The sequence below is a fragment of the Chrysemys picta genome, chromosome 12 (genome assembly GCF_011386835.1).
Source record: "Chrysemys picta bellii isolate R12L10 chromosome 12, ASM1138683v2, whole genome shotgun sequence".
Taxonomy (NCBI): Eukaryota; Metazoa; Chordata; order Testudines; family Emydidae; genus Chrysemys; species Chrysemys picta.
In genome coordinates this window covers 23,331,818-23,352,901 of record NC_088802.1, presented here as the reverse complement: position 1 = coordinate 23,352,901, position 21,084 = coordinate 23,331,818, and the positions used below count along the sequence as shown (strand labels likewise).

Here is a 21,084-nt window from a genome sequence, read left to right as displayed (position 1 = left end):
CATTGAAAATCCTTTCTAACCAAACACTCAATATCTCTCCAGGCCTTCCCACCTGCAAACCCATCTGGAAAAAATAAATAAATAAAAACAATAAATAACTAAACAAAAATAAACTAAAAATCTGACAAACAAAAAAACCCAAAGAACAAATGCATTGATACCTCAGTCTGAGTTGCTATCCTGAAAAATAAGAGGAGCCAGAGAACCCACTAGGGACTTTGCTATGCCTACTGATTTTATGTGCAAGGTTATCACATAGAATGGTGATGGCTAGCAGGAGATAGATAGATAGATAGATAGATTAGATAGTAACTACTTTTTTTCTTGACTTATGTTTGTCTGGATTTTTATTAGTGGAAATACCCAATTCTGCATAAAAATATTGCAGAATATGTTTTCATGAAGCCAATAATGTCATCAGCCGATAATATTTATAAAAAACACAGAATGAAACTGTGATCAGTGGAGAAATATAGACATTTTATTCTTGCTGAATAACCTCCAACCTATCAGTTTACTCAGTGCACCTTTAATTTCCTTGTTTCTCATGCTGTAGATGATAGGATTCATCATTGGGGGCAGTATGGAATACAGAACAGCCACCAAGGAATTCAAATCTGAGGTTGAGTTGGAGGTGGGTTTCAGGAAGGCAAAGGTGCCAGTGAATAGGAATAAGGAGACCACAATGAGATGAGGGAGGCAGGTGGAGAAGGCTTTATGCCGGCCCTCCTCAGAAGGGATTCTCAGCACTGTTTTGAATATCTGAACATACGACACAATTATAAAAGCAAAGCAGATTAACGATAAAAACATACAAAGAGAAATAACAACAACTTCACCGAGGTCTGAGTCAGAGCAGGCAAGATGGAGGATCTGGGGAATTTCACAGAAGAACTGATCCACCATGTTGCCTCCACAGAAGGATATCGCAAATGTGTTCCCAGTGTGCAATGCGGAGCAGATAATACCACTGATCCAGGCACTGGCTGCCATTTGGACACAAGCTCTCCTGTTCATCACCATCTCATAGTGCAGTGGTTGGCAGATGGCAATGTATCGGTCATACGCCATGATGGTCAGTAACGCAAAATTTGCTGAAGCAAAGAATATGTAAAAAAAGACTTGGGCAACACATCCAGAATAAGAAATCAATCTAGTGTTCATGAGGGAATTGGCCATGGATTTGGGGATGGTGACAGAGATGTAGCCAAAGTCTAGGATGGCTAGATTAATCAAGAAGAAGTACATGGGGTTGTGAAGGTGACAGTTGAGGGCTATGGCTGTGATGATGAGAAGGTTCCCCAACAGGGATATTAGGTAAAGCACGAGAAACACAATAAAGTATAAAATCTGCAGTTCCCAAATGTCAGAGTATCCCAGGAGAAGGAATTCAGTCACAGCAGTTTGGTTGGACATTTTCTTCCACAGTACGCTGTGTGATGGCTGTGGAGGGAATGAGAAGGACAATGGTCAGGATCAGAGTGACAGAGAGAATGGCCTGTTTCTCTTTTTCCTAATATCTCATTATATGAATGTCAAAGGTGCACAGAACTCATCACTTACAATGACTAGGTGTTGTTAGTGCTCCTTACCTCTCACAGTCAATCAGTCACGTTATCATACTGGTGTAACCTCCTTTATACTCAACAGAGCTTCATCAGTTTACCCGATCTGAGGATTTGGCCCAAGGTGTGGCTTGATAAAATGCAGTATGAAGGATGGAACAAAGCACACTCCAAATCCAACAATTCTTGCAGAGAAGGTCCATCCATTGTGTCCATCACCAAGCTCACAACTTGGGCATGATACTAATAGACTAAAATGCCATCCTGATTCCCACTTTGTAGGGCAATATGACATAGACTCCTCAGCATCGTAAGTAGCAGCTCATCTGTGATGTTTCTACCCCAAGCTCTGTGCCTAGACAGCCGGCTGCCTGCTTCCAAATTGATTTATGGCAACAATTCCCAGCTGTACTTCTGTCTGCATGTAACAATGGGCTAACAGCATCCCTCCATCATCACTATGTTTTATCATTTACTCTGTGCTGTGCGGTGCAGGGGTTGTCAGGACACTTGAGCTCTATTCTTGTCTCTGCCAGTGACCTGATGTGTGACCTTAGGCCAGTCATTTCCCTCTTTCTGCCTCTGTTTCCCATCCCTCCCTTTCTCTGCCATGTCTACTAGGAATGTAAGGGCTTTCGGAGAGGGGCTGTGGTGCTGATTGTTAAAGGTACTGAGGCACCTACTGGGATTTTCAAAAGCACCTAGGCCCCTTGAAATCAATGAGTTGTAAGCCCGTAGGTGCTTCTGAAAATCCCACTAGGCACCTAAATACCTTTGATAACATGTCCCCATGTCTTACTCTGTGTAAGTTCTGCACACCCATTTACATCCTTTATACTCAGCCGGCAGCAGTGTGGAGCTAGACCAGGAGATCAGGGTTCTACTCCCAGTGAGCTCCCGTATGTCCTTGAATGGGGTCAGAATAGACAGTCTGCCTAACTCTAAACTGGGGTTTTAAGAGACTGGTCTGTATAAAACATTCTATGCCCGGCCAACTTTACTGGCTATTAAATTGTTACCTCTACATAACTATCCCTTTGAAAGAGAAATCACACAGCTGCAATAGAATAAATAGGTTTGAAATCAAGCTCTTATCAGGCAATATTAATGTTCTGAAATTTATGTAAAATTTACAGCTGGTTAGAAATTTTCAGCTGTGTTTTTTCTAATGGAGATTGGTTTTTCATCAAACAACACCACCACCAACAAAATCATAGAATCTGTCTGCTTCCCTCAAACATTTTGGGATTCTTTTGTAAAAAAACGGAAAACTGAAAACTCAAACTTTTTTAGTTTTGTGATTAAAAATATCCAGTTTTCATCAGAAAGTTTTCATTTGCCAAAAACTAGGGGAAAAAATTATTTGGGGTTTGCTGTGAAAAGTAAACTGTTTCCCAAAGGGTGGAAAAATTCCAATCAGCAGCAGGTAATTGATTAAACTGAGAGTAAAAGTCTTAATGAGTTCATAATGAAAGTCTTATTTAGCATCTTAATGTCCCCCTGTATGTTGATCCCCCAACATATTTAATTGAAATAGCAAACTTACTATACTGATCTTTGAGGATTCTTTCCCAACATATGTCACCTTCGGTCATCCAGCACCAGGATTCTTTGGTCAATATCTATCTATAGACCAGAATCTAGAAGCTAAAGGCACAGGTATCCAAGAATCCTTTCCCCACCTCCTCATTCTGAGACTGAACTGACAGAACTAGACTCAAACCTGTTGCTCTCTGCAGATGAGCTGTGTGTAGCTGGCGTTGAGCATCACTGGCATTAAAGGACCGATGCTGCAGGAAGGTGATTTATTCATGTCTATTTCCTAAGGGCTAGTGGGACTCATTCCCTGGAGCCCTGCACAGCTCAGCAGCAGAGGCCCACAGGCAAGTGCATAGATGCCTAGGTGATAAAGCCAAAAGAGCCATTCTGTCCCTCAAGTCTAAGCCCCACATAGCACGGGGCTAAGATCTCCCCCAGTGTTCCCTGATTCCAGCGCAGCTTCTTTGTTATCTGTGGGTAGGGTGACCAGATGTCCTGATTTTATAGGGACAGTCCCGATTTTTGGGTCTTTTACTTATATCGCTCCTATTACCCCCCCACCCCCGTCCCGATTTTTCACATTTGCTGTCTGGTCACCCTATCTGTGGGCCAGATTTACAAAATGGAGACGGGCACCTACAGGGATTTATCAATGCTCCTAAATGAGCTAGGTGGCTAAGTCCCATGGTCATTCAGTGGGAGTTAGGCACTTAACCTGCTTAGTTGCTATTGTCAATTCCAATAGGCACCTGTCTTCTTCTTTAGGTGTGCTCCCGTGTCTAGCTTGTTCACTTCCAAGGCCGGGCTTCTCCTGAATTTCAGATAATGAAGGCTGGGATTCGCAAAAGAACATATGGGAGTAAGGCGTGTACATCTTGGGTTCCTAACTCCCTTAGACTCCCTTGAGAATACCAGCCTGAAATGGTAACTAGTACAGCCAGGGATTTAGAGAGTGGAGGTCACAAGATGCCAAGAACTCGTGCTATGCAATTATGTTACTTCCACTCTCTGTGCCTCACTTTACCAAAATCTGGGGCATAATAATTGAGACTGGGTGAAAAATTCATAATGAAACTTTTATTTAGAGATGATCCATGATTCAGTTTTGTTTGAGCTCTTAATGAATTTTCATAGATCTGGGTACAATATTTGTCTTTTTTTCCCCAAACAGAATTTGCCTGTGTTCCACAGGAATATAGGAATCACCAGAGTCCAGTGCCCCGGCTCTGACAGGGGCCAGCAACAGATACTGCATCACCCACAGCCTGGAACAACAGGGATGGGATGGGGAGATCTGCCCCCACTGCAGCATCTGCAGCATCGTCTGCCTGAGTCTGAAAAGGGCCTGAGACAAGGGCTCTGGAAGAAGGAAACTGCCCCAGGCATCTCCATGGGGTATGAACTCGCAGCCCCACTGCTCTGGAGGACTCCACCAACCCCACGCCAGCAGGGGTCTCGGTGTGTAGGAGGACGGGAAGAGCACAGCAGTCCTGACCGCCTCACCCAAGCAGACACATCCTGGCTGGGGAGGTAAGGACTCAGAGTACCATGACTGCCCCCTGCCTGTCTGTGGGCACCATGCTGATCCCGAGGGGTTGGGGGACAGTCACCTGCTCCTCTTCTGGGACAGAGCAGGGGTCCTATGCCACTGTCCCAGCCTCTCTTTGAGGGGTCCCTGCCACTGACAGTCCACGTGGGACACCGGATCAAGGGGACAGAGTCCCTGGAATGGCTCTGGAGTGCCTGAATCCAACCCTGAGAATCAGCAGAGCTTTATGGGACTAAATGTGCCTCTTTCCCCAGGCTCCTGGGAACAGCCCTGCTCAGAGCAGTGACTCCTGGAGGGACCAGAGCAAGCAACTGGATAGGGAGGGGCAGGTACCCTGCCCCCCCTCAATGGACAGTTCTGCACTAACCTCCATGTAGGGTGATTCCCCATGAGTGAGTGGCTGGTTGGAGACCTGCACCATGGTAGTTTAATTCATTCTCTGATCAAATGTAACTGTGAAGGCTTTCGTGATCCCTGTCAGTGTCTCACCCTGATGGTCATTTTGTCTCAGCGATACATTGTGGCAGTGATTTCCTCAAGTTAGCTGTGTACTGGATGTGACTGGGCAGAGGCCACCCTAGAAATACTGTTCAGAAAAGTGACTGGGACAAGCAAAGGAAGGATGAGAGCGGGGAAGGAAGGAAATGGTGCCCAGGGTTTGCCAATGGGGAGAAGGAGGAGAGAATGGGCAAGTGTTTGGAGCCGGGGTGGGGGGATGCTCCCTGGGGCTGAGGCCATTTTAGGAGAGTTGGGCTGAGCAGAGGAGGGGACTGGTGGGCAGAGGGGTTAAGCAGGGATCTCTGAGGAAGCTCAGTCAGGAACTCTGGGTCGGGGAATTGGCTCTGGGCCATGGAAAGGGGAATCTCAAAGAACAGGGGCTGAGAGGGTCTGTGGGGTGGAAGGTTGTGGAGAAGGAGGGAGGGTATTAGGGACTGTGGGTATTTGTTTGGGGGTCTGGGCTGTGTGAGGCAGAGGGAGGGAAACACTCAGGGAGTAGGATAAGGGGGTTCAGTGGGTGGAGGATGCAGCAGGGGATGGAGTCAATGGGCCTGAATCTCCTCTTCCTTAGACCAGACATACTCCACTGTATCACCATGGACTTACCCTGTTGAAAGTGAGAGGGGAATCAGTCTCCTTGACTCCAATGGAGTTACTCCTGTTTTACATCAGGGTGAATGAGAGGAAATCAGCCCCATTGACTCCAAAGGAGTTACATCTAACTTTTCTTAACGTTGGTGTGTTTTGGTGCCGATTTTTTGTGCCCAGATACAGATCAAGCCAGGGCTCAGATCCTCACAGCAGAAAGCATTTCCAGTGCTCAGGGCCACCCCAGCAGCCCTTTAGGGGAAATAAAGTTATAGTGTTATTAGCCAGAGTTTAGCTCTCAGTTGGGCCCTTCAGCCTCAGAAGTTATTGGAATCGTGCCGAATGGATTACACATGGCAGGTGCATGGAGAGAGCATGAGCTGGTTGAAAGCTACCTATAAGGTGGAATGTTCTGGCTGGCAAAACTGCATGGCAGCTGGGCACTTTGAGTTCAGATCTGACCCTTAGAAGAAATCTGAAACTAAGGGCATGTCTACATTATGAAATTAGGTCGATTTTACAGAAGTAAGTGATTTTATACAGTTTATCGTATGTATCCCCACTAAGGACATTAGGTAGGCAGAGTGCATCCTCAATACCGTGGCTAATGTCTACTCATGGAGTGGTGCACTGTGAGTAGCTATCCCAGTCCCCACTGCCCATTGGAATTCTGGGTTAAGCTCCCAATGCCTGATGGGGCAAAAACATTGTTGTCGGTGATTTTGGGTACATGTCGTCACTCTCCCCTCCCTCCCTCTCTCCCTTCCTCCCATCTTGAAAGCAATGGCAAACAATCGCTTTGTGTCTTTTTTCCTGGATTATCCGTGCAGACACCATAGACAAGCATGGAACCCGCTCAGCTGCACACTGTTTTTGGGAACATTGTAAACACCCCACGTATTATCCTGCACTTTGTGCAGAGCCTAGATAGGAGCTGCCAGCACGAGGAAGATTGTGAGGAGGACATGGACACAGACTTTCCTGAAAGCACAGTATGTGGCAATTGGAATATCATGGTGGCATTGGGGCATGCTGATACAGTGGAACGCTGATTCTGGGTCCGGCAAACAAGCACAGACTGGTGAGTCTGCATAGTGTTGGAGGTATGGGATGATTCCCAATGGCTGCAAAACTTTTGCATGCGTAAGGCCACTTTCATGGAACTTTGAGAGTTGCTTTCCCCTGCCCTGAAGAGCAGGAATAATGTGGATAAATGTAAAGTAATGCACATTGGAAAAAATAACCCCAACTATACATACAATATGATGGGGGCTAATTTAGCTACAACAAGTCAGGAAAAAGATCTTGGAGTCATCGTGGATAGTTCTCTGAAGATGTCCACGCACTGTGCAGAGGCGGTCAAAAAAGCAAACAGGATGTTAGGGATCATTAAAACGGGGATAGAGAATAAGACGGAGAATATCTTATTGTCCTTATATAAATCGATGGTACACCCACATCTTGAATACTGCGTACAGATGTGGTCTCCTCATCTCAAAAAGTATATACTGGCTCTAGGAAAGGTTCAGAAAAGGGCAACTAAAATGATTAGCAGTTTGGAATGGGTCCCATATGAGGAGAGTTAAAGAGGTTAGGACTCTTCAGCTTGGAAAAGCGGAGACTAAGGGGAGATATGATAGAGGTATATAAAATCATGAGTGATGTGGAGAAAGTGGATAAGGAAAAGTTATTTACTTATTCCCATAATACAAGAACTAGGGGTCACTAAATGAAATTAGGAGAGCTGGCTGTATTATAAAGAATCCTTATAGTGGTTGCAGGAACAAACCATCCCGATGTGTAGAAAGAATAGTAAATATGGCAGGCGACCAGCTTGGCTAAACAGTGAAATCCTTGCTGATCTTAAACGCAAAAAAGAAGGTTACAAGAAGTGGAAGATTGGACAAATAACCAGGGAGGAGTCTAAAAATATTGCTCAGGCATGCAGGAGTGAAATCAGGAAGGCCAAATCACACTTGGAGTTGCAGCTAGCAAGAGATGTTAAGAGTAACAAGAAGGGTTTCTTCAGGTATGTTAGCAACAAGAAGAAAATCAAGGAAAGTGTGGGCCCCTTACTGAATGAGGGAGGCAACCTAGTGACAGAGGATGTGGAAAAAGCTAATGTACTCAATGATTTTTTTGCCTCTGTCTTCACGAACAAGGTCAGCTCCCAGATTGCTGCACTGGGCAGTACAGTATGGGGAGAAGGTGACCAGCCCTCTGTGGAGAAAGAAGTGGTTCAGGACTATTTAGAAAAACTGGACGTGCACAAGTCCATGGGGCCGGATGCGCTGCATCCGAGGGTGCTAAAGGAGTTGGCGGGTGAGATTGCAGAGCCATTAGCCATTATTTTTGAAAACTCATGGCGATCGTGGGAGGTCCCAGATGACTGGAAAAAGGCTAATGTAGTGCCCATCTTTAAAAAAGGGAAGAAGGAGGATCCGGGGAACTACAGGCCAGTCAGCCTCACCTCAGTCCCTGGAAAAATCATGGAGCAGGTCCTCAAGGAATCAATTATGAAACATTTAGAGGAGAGGAAAGTGATCAGGAACAGTCAGCATGGATTCACGAAGGGGAAGTCGTGCCTGACTAACCTAATTTCCTTCTATGATGAGATAACTGGCTCTGTGGATGAGGGGAAAGCAGTGGATGTGTTATTTCTTGACTTTAGCAAAGCTTTTGATACTGTCTCCCACAGTATTCTTGCCACCAAGTTAAAGAAGTATGGGCTGGATGAATGGACTGTAAGGTGGATAGAAAACTGGCTAGATCGTCGGGCTCAACGGGTAGTGATCAATGGCTCCATGTCTAGTTGGCAGCCGGTTTCAAGTGGAGTGCCCCAAGGGTCGGTCCTGGGGCCGGTTTTGTTTAATATCTTTATTAATGATCTGGAGGATGGTGTGGACTGCACTCTCAGCAAGTTTGCAGATGACACTAAACTAGGAGGCATGGTAGATACACTAGAGGGTAGGGATCGGATACAGAGGGACCTAGACAAATTAGAGGATTGGCCAAAAAAAAACCTGATGAGGTTCAACAAGGAGAAGTGCAGAGTCTTGCACTTAGGACAGAAGAATCCCATGCACTGCTACAGACTAGGGACCGAATGGCTAGGTAGCAGTTCTGCAGAAAAGGACCTAGGGGTCACAGTGGACGAGAAGCTGGATATGAGTCAACAGTGTGCTCTTGTTGCCAAGAAGGCTAACGGCATTTTGGGCTGTATAAGTAGGGGCATTGCCAGCAGATCGAGGAACGTGATCGTTCCCCTTTATTCGACATTGGTGAGGCCTCATCTGGAATACTGTGTCCAGTTTTGGGCCCCACACTACAAGAAGGATGTGGAAAAATTGGAAAGAGTCCAATGGAGGGCAACAAAAATGATTAGGGGTCTGGAGCACGAGACTTATGAGGAGAAGCTGAGGGAACTGGGATTGTTTAGTCTCCAGAAGAGAAGAATGAGGGGGGATTTGATAGCAGCCTTCAACTACCTGAAGGGGGGTTCCAAAGAGGATGGAGCGCGGCTGTTCTCAGTGGTGGCAGATGACAGAACAAGGAGCAATGGTCTCAAGTTACAGTGGGGGGGGTCCAGGTTGGATATTAGGAAAATCTATTTCACTAGGAGGGTGGTGAAACACTGGAATGCGTTACCTAGGAAGGGGGTGGAGTCTCCTTCCTTGGAGGTTTTTAAGGCCCGGATTGACAAAGCCCTGGCTGGGATGATTTAGTTGGGAATTGGTCCTGCTTTGAGCAGGGGGTTAGACTAGATGACCTCTTGAGGTCCCTTCCAACCCTGATATTCTATGATTCTATGATTCTATGATTAATAGGCAGCAGGTTTAGAACAAATACAAGGAAGTTCTTCTTCACGCAGCACACAGTCAACTTGTGGAACTTCTTATCTGAGGAGGTTGTGAAGGCTAGGACTATAACAGCATCTAAAAGAGAACTGGATAAATTCATGGTGGTTAAGTCCATTAATGGCTATTAGCCAGGATGGGTAAGGAATGGTGTCCCTAGCCTCTGTTTGTCAGAGGATGGAGATGGATGGCGGGAGAGAGATCACTTGATCATTGCCTGTTAGGCCCACTCCCTCTGGGGCACCTGGCATTGGCCACTAACGGTAGACAGGATATTGGGCTAGATGGACCTTTGGTCTGACCGGGTATGGCCATTCTTATGTTCTTATGGTTACACAATAGCTGCTGCGGTGGTCTGTACTCTAGTTGCCTTTCCTGCAGCTCCACCAGATGCCTCATCATGTCCGTTTGTTCCCCCATTAGCCTCAGCTTTGCCTCCTGCCTCTTCTCATCATGCTCACTTAATACTTTCTGGCCTCTGTCACTGTATGCCTCCATGTATTCAGCTGTGCCCTATCAGTGTGGGAGGACTGCATGAGCTCTGAAAACATGTCATCATGAGAGCATTTTTTTCGCCTACTAATCTGTGATAACCTCAGGGATGGAGTTGATATTGGGAACATAGAAACATTTGCACCTGCAGGGGGGGATAAAAAGGGAGAGTAACATTTAAGAAGATACATTTCTGAGAACAAAATGGAGACTCTTTCACAGTGAATCAAGCAATTTACAGCAGACAGCACATGTCCTTTATGTACAAGGTCGCTTTTTGCCTTTTATATTGAGCACCTGCCGGTATGGTGACACATCACACATGGCTGGGCAACAGAATTCAGTTTGCAGGCAGCCATGGTAAGCCAAAGAATGTGCAGGGTTGGCTTCTTCCTCGTTCATAACATGTGGGAATGGTTTCAAATTGCAGCACCCTCCTTTCCCATAGCAATCAATGCCAGTTGGGTTTGCCGTTTAAAAGGAGGGGCTGCGGTTGCCGTTTAAAAGGAGGGGCTGTGGTTTGGGGGTGGATGTGCAGCACACTCCTCTCTTCCCCCTTCCTCCTCCCCCGCATGGCTATTCTCTGGGGTGATCCCTTTTAGCCAAGTGCAAACAGCTCAGCTTGATCGGGGTCTAATGTTCCGGGGATCACCAGACAGAGGGAATTACTGTTCCCTTACAAAAATTCCCTGATTTTAATCAGATGGCCATGAATGATATCACTCTCCTGAGGCTGAAACAGAAAGATAAAGACCGAATGTTGCATGAATGCAACCAAAACCCAGGACGATTTGCTGCCATGCTTTGTGCTGCAATGATTCCAGACTACTTGCTACTGGCTTGGCATGGTAAAGTGTCCTACCGGGGAGGACAAAATAAGGCAGCCCTCCCCAGAAACCTTCTGCAAAGGCTTTCAGAGTACCTCCAGGACAGCTTCATGAAGCTGTCCCTAGAGGATTCCTGCTCCATCCCTAGACACATTAACAGACTTTTCCATGTACTGGCTATGAATGCATCCCAATTGTTCAGGGTAAATCAAACATTAAACAGAATTACTTTTAACCCTTTTAGTGAAGTTACAAATGTGCACTCACCAGAAGTGCCTTCTCCACCTTCAGGGTCCGGGAACAATACACCCTGGGAGGGTATTGGCTCCAGGGTGAGGAAAAGGTCCTGGCTGCCAGCGAAAATGGATTCTTCGCTTGCCTGCTGTGCATTCTCCTCCTCCTCCTCCTCTTCCTCATCCACAAAATCCTCCTCTGTGTTGTGTGAGACTGCCACGGACAATGGTGGGGTAATGGTAGGGTCCCTCCATAGAATGGCATGCTGCTGATCATAGAAGCGGCATGTCTGCGGCTCTGACCCGGAGCAACCATTTGCCTCCTTTTTCTTTTGGTAGGCTTGCCTGAGCTCTTTAATTTTCACGCGGCACTGCTGTGTGTCCCTGGTGTAGCCTCTGTGCACCATGCCCTGTGCGATTTTGGCATATATATCAGAATTTCTTCTGATGGGGCGAAGTTCTGCCTGCAGAGATTCTTCTCCCCATACAGCAATCATATCCAGTGTCTCCAGTTCTCTCCATGCTGGAGTTCGTTTGCGATTCTGGGACAGCATGGTCACCTATTCTGCTGAGCTCGCCATGCTGACCAAACAGGAAATGAAATTCAAAAGTTCCCTGTGCTTTTCCTGTGTACCTGGCTAGTGCATCAGAGCTGAAAGTGCTGTCCATTTTTGGTTGACAAATACTGAAAAAAATTCTGATTTCAGGCTTTGATACAAAGTCAAAATTTTGCAGTGATATTTTTTCTGACTAGGTCTAGATGTCTGACCTAATTGACAGCTAAAGCCTTAAAGGGTTCAAATTGTAATTTGATGTTTAGGGTCTTACAATTCTCTATAAATTAATCCACAACAATCTTTTATAGAAATAGTGTAATTACTGTGCTGATCACTGTGGATTTTTCCCCAACTTGTGATGCGTTCGATCCTCAAGCACCAGAATTCTTTGGTCATTATTTCTCTATCTCCATTGTTCCTACCGCTGTAGTATCTAGAAGCCAAAGACACAGCTATGTAAGAGCCCTTTCACCCCTCACTCTGAGAATGAACTAACAGAACTAGATTGAAACCTGATGCTGTCTGTCGATGAGCTGTGTGTAGCTGACTTTGAGCTTCCCTGACACTACAGGACTGATGCTGTAGAAGGCTGTCTAACCTTCTCTATTTTCTAAGGGCTTGCAGGGACTTCCCTGGAGCTCTAAACAGCTCAGAAGGACTGGCCCAGAGGCAAAATGTCATACATTCATGGATTTTCAATCGAAAATGGGCATCCCGCATGGTACCCTGACTCCACCCTAGTTTCTGTGTTACCTGTAGGCCAGGATTACAAAGAGATTTGGGCACCTAAAGATGGAGACAGGCACCCAGTAGAATTTATCAAAGCTCCTAAGTGAGCTAGTTGGCTAAATCCCATGAACATTCATTGAGAGGGGCCTAACCTGCTTAGGTGGTATTGAAAATCCCAATAGGCATCTTACTCCATATATAGTTGCCTAAACCCCTTTGTAATCTAGCCCTGTGTCTATCTTGTTACTTCCAAGGGCTTGGCTTTTTTTTTTTTTCACCTTCTGTGAAGCACCAAGTATTGGCTATTGCCCAGAGCCACCAAGTATGTCAGTGGTAAACCAAAAACCAAGTCCCATGAGAGCTGGGTTGCATAATACCTTGGAGGACCTGGGCCTGGAACAAGTTCTGAATTCCTATCTACTTCATGAACTTCCTTAGACTCCCTTGAAAATAAAAGTTCAAATATGTAATTTTTTGCACAATTCTGGACTCCTTTCAGGATGCAGAATAAAAGCAACATTTGAAAATGTGGCTCAAAATAATTATTGAAAATGTTGTTTTAAAATTAAAAAAGCAGCAAATACAAATATTGAAGGACCCCTAAAATGAGCTGGACTTGGCATGTGAGGAAATGATGCATTGTAGGCATCACCTTTGAACGGACCAAATTCTTACCATTTTAGGAGCTGCAGGAAGACAGCAGCTTGTGATTTTTATACCAGACTCAGCGGTAAGTCATTATTAATGTTCACTTCCAAACATACACATGCACAAAATAATATTTGCCCATAAATGCACAATCATGTATATGTAGAAACACACACACAATAATCCACTGTCACAACACACATATAGTCACACAATATTTTCCACTAATAAACACACAATATTGTGTATTCACAAACACAACAATAATGCACACATATATTCCAGAAGAAGCACTGACAACACACACAAAAGTTACACAATATTTTTCAGTAATAAACACATGATATTGTACATTAACATCATGTATGTTCTCAAGGACACACACAGGAATAGAAAACTCACATGGACATTGATTTTAACTCAGGAATACACTCACAATAATGTACACTGACAACAACACACATGTGACCAGTGCACTTGACTAGCAAACACACACTGAAAGCAAAGTCTCAGTACATTGCACTTATAATGTAATCTCACAAAAAGAAACACATAAGCCAGATCTACACTAGACACTTTCACCATCATAGCAATGTCAGCTTGGAAGTGTGATTTTTTGCAACATTTCTATACCGGTAAAACGCCTAGTGTAGACATGGTTAAACCAGCTTAAAAATGCTTCTGTGGTGTGGCTTGTTTCTCTCAGAGAATCAGTGTAAGCAATACCAGCTAAACTACTAGTACATTTACATTAGGAGAGTTTGTTTGTATTGCTATATCAGCAAAACTTTTCCAGTGTAGACCTGGTATACATTCTCCCTCTTCTTCTCATATAAACACACACACTCACACACTGACACTAAGGGCTTGGCTACACTTGCGACTTAGAGTGCATTAAAGCAGCCCCAGGAGCCCTAGCTCACTACCCATTCACACTGGCAAGGCATGTAGAGCACTCTGACTCCACGGCTAGAGCGCTCCTGGTACTCCACCTCGGTGAGAAGATTAACGCTTGCTGCGCCTTGGCTGAAACGCCCAGGCATCAGTGTGAATGAGGTGTTGCATTACCACGCTCTGATCAGCTTCCGGAAATGTCCCATAATCCCCTTAAATCAAGTGGCCACTCTTGTCATTGTTTTGGAATCGCTGCCGGAATGCGGATATGCCCTTTGAAAGCTCCGTTTCTGACATCCGGCATGCTTATCTGCTCCGACACAGAGCAAACCATTACTGTGGAATGCTGTATGTGAGAGAGAGAGGTGGGGGGGGGAGTGGGGGTCTGCTGCTGTCTGAACTTACAAGACAGCATGCTGACATGCTCTCAGCCCCCAAAAAACCCACTCTCTCCCCCCACATACATACAACACACTCCCTGTCACACTCCACCCCACCCCACCCCCGCATTTGAAAAGCATGTTGCAGCCACTTGCATGCTGCGATAGCTACAACACACTTCTCTCTGTGGCTATTGCAAGAGCTGCTAATGTGGCCACACCAGAGCGCTTGCAGCTGTCAGTGTGGACAGATTGTAGCACTTTCCCTACTGTGCTCTACGAAGGCTGGTTTAACTCAAAGCGCTCTACATCTGCAAGTGTAGCCATGCCCTTACACGCACACAGATTCTCCTTCATTTACTGCCATTGGGTAAAATTATAACCCCACCAAGTTATTTAGGTACCTAAGTCTTATTTTCAAAATTGACTTTGGCACTTATAAATATAATACAGCCAGATTTTTAAAAGTATTTAGGTGCCTATGAATGATTACCTAAAGAACCTAGGTGCTTAATAACTATAGAAATAAATGGGTGTTAAGTGATAAGATGTTGTTGAAAATCTCACAACACACCTAAATACCTTTAAAAATCTGGCCTGAGTGACTAAGGCATTTTTTAAAATGGAACCTTGTCACATAAGTACTTTTGCAAATGTTACGCCTCACCATGAGGCAGCCAACAGCCAGAGGAAGATATGATTGCTCACAATAGTGACATATTGCACCAGGTATCAGATGGCCAGATAGAAGTCTAAGGACATGACATCGAAGAGGAAGAACACCATGCAGTCCATCAAGAAGTGGAAGTAGGTCTGAGCATGGTAGCTAGGGCAGGAAATCATCTCCCAGTTGCTCACCATTGGGATGACCATGCTGGTGAGCAGGATGTCCAGGAGGGAGAGGTTGGAGTTGAAAGGGCATACTGGACTGGTGAGTTTGGAGGAGAAGACCCAGAGATTCTGGCTTTGAGATAAACTGTTTTTTCATGTTAATAATCCAAAACCCAGAAAGGGAGAATAATTCCAGTGCACCAATTGCAAGGCTTTATTTGATTGGGAAAGGAGAGTAACTTGCACCATGTCAGGGTCTGACACCAGTTTGGTGTTAACCTTAAGCCCTATCCATAACCCTAACCCATAACCAACAGGGACTTAAGTATAAGTTTTTCTTTAAACCTTCAATAGGGCCACTCATGTGTTTAAAGTTTAAAATGTGCTGAAGTGGCTGCAGAATCAGGGTCTTTTTTACAGACTACTCAAAGTGACTTTTAATTTCATAATCATGAGTTTTTGGACCAGATCCTCAGCTGGTATAAATTCTCAGAGATCTATTAACTTCAACAGAGCTATGACAATTTAAACCAGCTGAGAATTAGCCCCTTGATTTTTCAGGAACCCATGTGTGATACTTCCATTTATTCAGAAAAACAAAACACAGCATGTTTAAAATGTATCCAGTCAAAACAGCTCGAAGTCCAAACACCGAATAGTTTTGATGAGCTATTTGTAAATGAGTGATGAAGTAAGATATAGTCATAAAAAATCTTTGCTAAATAAAGTTTAATAAGGAGTACTTATAAGAAAATTATGATGTGGACAAAGACAATCATTAACAGGAAAAGAAGCGCCATAATTTTCATAGATTATTTGTTATCTAGCTTGCTAGCTAACATAATTCACAATGAAATAGAAATCTATCATTATGACTAAATGAGGTTGTGTGTTAGAGAAAAACAGATCATGTGATTAGATAGAGAGACAGACAGATAGGACCATTTCTTCTCCTTTCATATATGTAGAATACAGAACCATGCACAAAGATGGTATTCTAATACTAATAACTTCTGAGATCCTTTCTCAGCTTGGAAGTGAGTAGAGCTATATGGGATACCATATGGAACACAAGATCAGTGCATGCAGCCTTGGTTGGGATAATTTTGTTGGTGTTGGTTCTCTTTGAGCAGGGGATTGGAATAGATGCCCTTCTGAGGTCTCTTCCAACACTAATATTCTATTATTCTACGTAATGGCACATTTCCACTTACACCAAGGCTAGAACAAAATGACCCCAAACAAGTAACTCACACCAGTGTTTATGTCACTACTGAGTGGTGCCCAGAGACTTTGGGCCAGAACCTTATCAGTATTAAATTGATGATGTCAATAGGTCTACTCTATATTGATGCTGGTTTAGATGAGTTGGGATACTAAACCCTTACATTTCTGTCACACTCACTTTCTCCAGGGGTCTGTCAGCCAATTCTGGATCCTTGTGTATACAGGCTAATGGCCAAATCCTAATTTCTTTGAAATGAGGGGCTAAACCTCAGTGACTTCAATGGAATCCAAATTTGGCCTCATTATCCCAAGTTAATTTTCTTTAGAAAACACTGGAAAAAGTTTCTCTTCAAAACAGTGTTTGCACCATAGCAAGAATGACACAGTTCTTACACAGATAAGATGGGTGAGGTAATATCTTTTATTGGACCATCTTCTGTTGGAGAGAGGCACAAGCTTTCGAGCTACACAGAGCTCTTCTTCAAGTTAAAATAAAAGACAGCTACCTGAGGCTCTTTGTCCCCTAACACATCATTAATAATACAATAATATCCCAACAGTATATACATAATCATTTCAGGAGGAACTTAGGCATGCAGAAACTTCTTTTGCACCCTTTTATCATTGTGGGGAGCAAACCTTCAGCTCACTCAGAAAACCCCATTGTCTCAGGTTGGATGCAGCAAGTCAGATACTTTATTATCTCTAGCAATTGCGTGGAGGGAGAGAGCTAAACAGGTCTCTGATCAGATAAACAATTACAGCAAGCATTTATACCTTTTGTTACAAACAATAATGGGCAACAGCTGCACTTTGTTTATACATAGGTCATCCTGATATTTTATTTTTTTTCAACAATTTAAACTATAGTCTACATTTCATTTATTTAACTCAAAGTCGCAACAACTTTTCACACAGTTCTTGCTCATAGATGGGACTGTTTGCATTGAAATCCCCTTTAAATCCCTGTCAGTTTTTTTTCTACTTCCACACCATCAAAGATATGACATATGAGCACTCTCAAGAAAAGGCAAACATTGAAAATCCTGTCTTACCAAACACTCACCGTCTCTCCAGGCCTTCCTACCTGCAAACCCACCTGGAACAAAGCATCAAATAAAACCAACAAACAACTAAACAAAAATAAATTAAAAATCTGACGAACAAAAAAAAACCCAAAGAAGAAATGCATTGATACATTGGTCAGAGTTATTATCCTGAAAAATAAGAAGAGCCAGAGAACTCAGTAGGGACTTTCCTATGGCTACTGATTTTAAGTGCAAGATTATCACGTAGAATGGTGATGGCTAGCAATACATAGATAGATAGATAGATAGATAGATAGATAGATAGATAGATAGATAATAACTACTTTTTTTCTTGACTTATGTTTGTCTGGATTTTTATTAGTGTAAATACTCAATTCTGCATAAACTGATTGCACAGTATGTTCTCATGAAGGCAATAATGTCAACAGCAGATTATATTTATAAAGAAACACAGAATGAAACTGATCAGTGTAGAAATATAGACATTTTATTCTTCCTGAATAACCTCCAACCTATCAGTTTATTCAGTGCACCTTTCATGTCCTTGTTTCTGAAGCTGTAGATGACCGGATTCATTATTGGGGGCATTACGGAATAGAGAACAGCCACCAAGAGATTCAGATCTGAGGTTGAGTTGGAGGTGGGTTTCAGGAAGGCAAAGGAGCCAGCGAAAAGGAATAAAGAGACCACAATGAGGTGAGGGAGGCAGGTGGAGAAGGCTTTATGCTGGCCCTGCTTAGAGGGAATTCTCAGCACTGTTTTGTAGATCTGTACATACGACACAATTATAAAAGCAAAGCAGATTAAACATAAAGGCACACAAAGAGAAATAAGAACAACTTCACCGAGGTCTGAGTCAGAGCAGGCGAGGTGGAGCAGTTGGGGGATTTCACAGAAGAACTGATCCACCATGTTGCCTCCACAGAAGGATATCGCAAACGTGTTCCCGGTGTGCAATGCAGAGTAAAGTATACAACTGATCCAGGCAATATCTGCCATTTGGACACAAGCTCTCCTGGTCATCACCATCTCATAGTGCAGTGGTTGGCAGATAGCGATGTATCGGTCATACACCATGATGGTCAGTAAGGCAAAATTTGCTGAAGCAAAGAATATGTAAAAAAAGACTTGGGTGACACATCCAGAATAAGAAATCAATCTGGTGTTCATGAGGGAATTGACCATGGATTTGGGGATGGTGACAGAGATGGAGCCGAAGTCTAGGATGGAAAGATTCATCAGAAAGAAGTACATGGGATTGTGAAGGTGGTGGTCAAGGGCTATGGCTGTGATGATGAGAAGATTCCCCAGCAAGGATATCAGGTAAAGGAGTAGAAACACCAAAAAGTGTAAAATCTGCAATTCCCGAATGTCAGAGAATCCCAGGAGAAGGAATTCAGTCATGGCAGTTTGGTTGGACATTTTCTTCCTCAGTACGCTGTGTGATGACTGTGGAGGGAATGAGAAGGACAATGGTCAGGATTAGCGTGAGAGAGAGAATGGCCCTGTTTCTCCTTTCCCTAATATCTCATTACAGTGACTAGTTACTGTTAGTGCTCCTCACCTCTGACAATCAATCAGTCATGTTATCACACTAATGTAACCCCCTTTAAACTCAACAGAGCTTCATCACTTTACGTGGTCTGAGGATTTAGCCCAAGATGTGGCTTGATAAAATGCAGTATGAAGGATGGAACAAAGCACACCCCAAATCCAAGAATTCTTGCAAAGAAGGTCCCTCCATTGTGACCATCACCAAGCTCACAACTTGGGCATGAAACTAATAGACTAAAATGCCAACACAACCTGATTCCCACTTTGCAGGGCAATATGATGTAGACTCCTCCAGCATCCTAAGTAGCAGTTCCTCTGTAATATTTCTACCCCAAGCTCTGTGCCTAGACAGCCAGCTGCCTGCTTCCAAATTGATTTATGGCACCAACTTCCAGCTGCACTTCTGCATGCATGTAGCAATGGGCTAGCAGCATCCTTCCGTCATCGCTATGTTATATCACTTACTTTGTGCTCTGTGGTACAGCGGTTGCCAGGACACTTGGGCTCTATTCTTGTCTCAGCCAGTGACCTATTGTGTGACCATGGACCAGTCATTTCCTCTCTTTGTGATTCTGCTTCACCCCACTCTCCTTTCTCTGCCATGTCTACTATGACTGTAAGGGCTTTCGGAGAAGGGCTGTGGGGCAGATTTTTAAAGCTATTGAGGCACCTAGTGGGATTTTCAAAAGCATCTAGGCCCCCAAAACCCCTTTAAGTCAACAAGTTGTAAGCTCCTAGGTGCTTCTGAAAATACCAATGGGAGCTTAAATACCTTTGAAAACATAGCCCCATGCATTACTCTGGTGTAAGTGTTGCACAACCATTTACACCGTTTATACTCAACCGGCAGCAGTGTGGAGCTAGGCCAGGAGGTCTGGGTTCTACTCCCAGTGAGCTCCCTATGTCCTTGAATGGGGTCAGGATAGACAGGCTTTGGCTGCTTGGTTCAACTCAAAACCGGGGTTTAAAGAGACTAGTCTGTATAAAACATTGTGTGCGCTGCCAACTTTGCTGATTATTTAATTGTTACCTTTACACAACTATCCCTTTGAAAGAGAAATCACACAGATGCAATAGAATAAATGGGCTTGAAATCAAGCTTTTACAAGAAATATTAATGTTTCCCAGTTTATTTAAAATTTACGGCTGGTTGGAAATTTTCAGCTGTGTTATTTTTAATGGAGTTTGGTTTTTCAGCTAAACATCACCAATAACAAAATTTTAGAATATGTCTGCTTCCCTCAATGATTTTGGGATTCTTTTGCAAAGAAAATGAAAACTCAAAAAACAAACTATTTTAGTTTTAAGTATCAGAGGGGTAGCCGTGTTAGTCTGAATCTGTAAAAAGCAACAGAGGGTCCTGTGGCACCTTTGAGACTAACAGAAGTACTGGGAGCATAAGCTTTCGTGGGTAAGAACCTCACTTCTTCAGATGCAAGTAATGGAAATCTCCAGAGGCAGGTATATATCAGCGTGGAGATAACGAGGTTAGTTCAATCAGGGAGGGTGAGGTGCTCTGCTAGCAGTTGAGGTGTGAACACCAAGGGAGGAGAAACTGTTTCTGTAGTTGGATAGCCATTCCTGATATCTGACTTGTGTCCATTTATCCTCTTGCGTAGTGACTGTCCAGTTTGGCCAATGTACATAGCAGAGGGGCATTGCTGGCATATGATGGCATATATAACATTGGTGGACGTGCAGGTGAATGAGCCGGTGATGTTGTAGCTGATCTGGTTAGGTCCAGTGATGGTGTTGCTGGTGTAGATATGTGGGCAGACTTGGCATCGAGGTTTGTTGCATGGGTTGGTTCCTGAGTTAGAGTTGTTATGGTGCAATGCGTGGTTGCTGGTGAGAATATGCCTAAGGTTGGCAGGTTGTCTGTGGGCGAGGACTGGCCTGCCTCCCAAGGTCTGTGAAAGTGAGGGATCATTGTCCAGGATGGGTTGTAGATCACTGATGATGCGTTGGAGAGGTTTAAGCTGAGGACTGTAGGTGATGGCCAGTGGAGTTCTGTTGGTTTCTCTTCTGGGCCTGTCTTGTAGCAGGAGGCTTCTGGGTACACGTCTG

General features: G+C 44.1%; 2 protein-coding genes across 2 annotated transcripts; both read right to left on the bottom strand.

Annotated features, from left to right (window-relative positions):
* Window positions 1-459: 459 nt before the first annotated feature.
* On the bottom strand, window positions 460-1,416 carry LOC101941529 (olfactory receptor 14A16-like). The gene has a single exon (XM_005310295.4). It carries the CDS (start codon window positions 1,414-1,416, stop codon window positions 460-462), a length of 957 nt encoding a protein of 318 aa, XP_005310352.4.
* Window positions 1,417-17,928: 16,512 nt separating this feature from the next.
* On the bottom strand, window positions 17,929-18,886 carry LOC112060538 (olfactory receptor 14A16-like). Its single transcript, XM_024111481.3, has one exon. The coding sequence runs from the start codon at window positions 18,883-18,885 to the stop codon at window positions 17,929-17,931; it is 957 nt and encodes a 318-aa protein (XP_023967249.2). The 5' UTR covers window position 18,886.
* Window positions 18,887-21,084: the final 2,198 nt, after the last annotated feature.

What these genes read in the sequence shown, in the direction of transcription:
- LOC101941529 (XM_005310295.4), bottom strand. Translation starts at nt 1,416, where the DNA reads ATGTCCAACCAAACTGCTGTGACTGAATTCCTTCTCCTGGGATACTCT.
- LOC112060538 (XM_024111481.3), bottom strand. Translation starts at nt 18,885, where the DNA reads ATGTCCAACCAAACTGCCATGACTGAATTCCTTCTCCTGGGATTCTCT.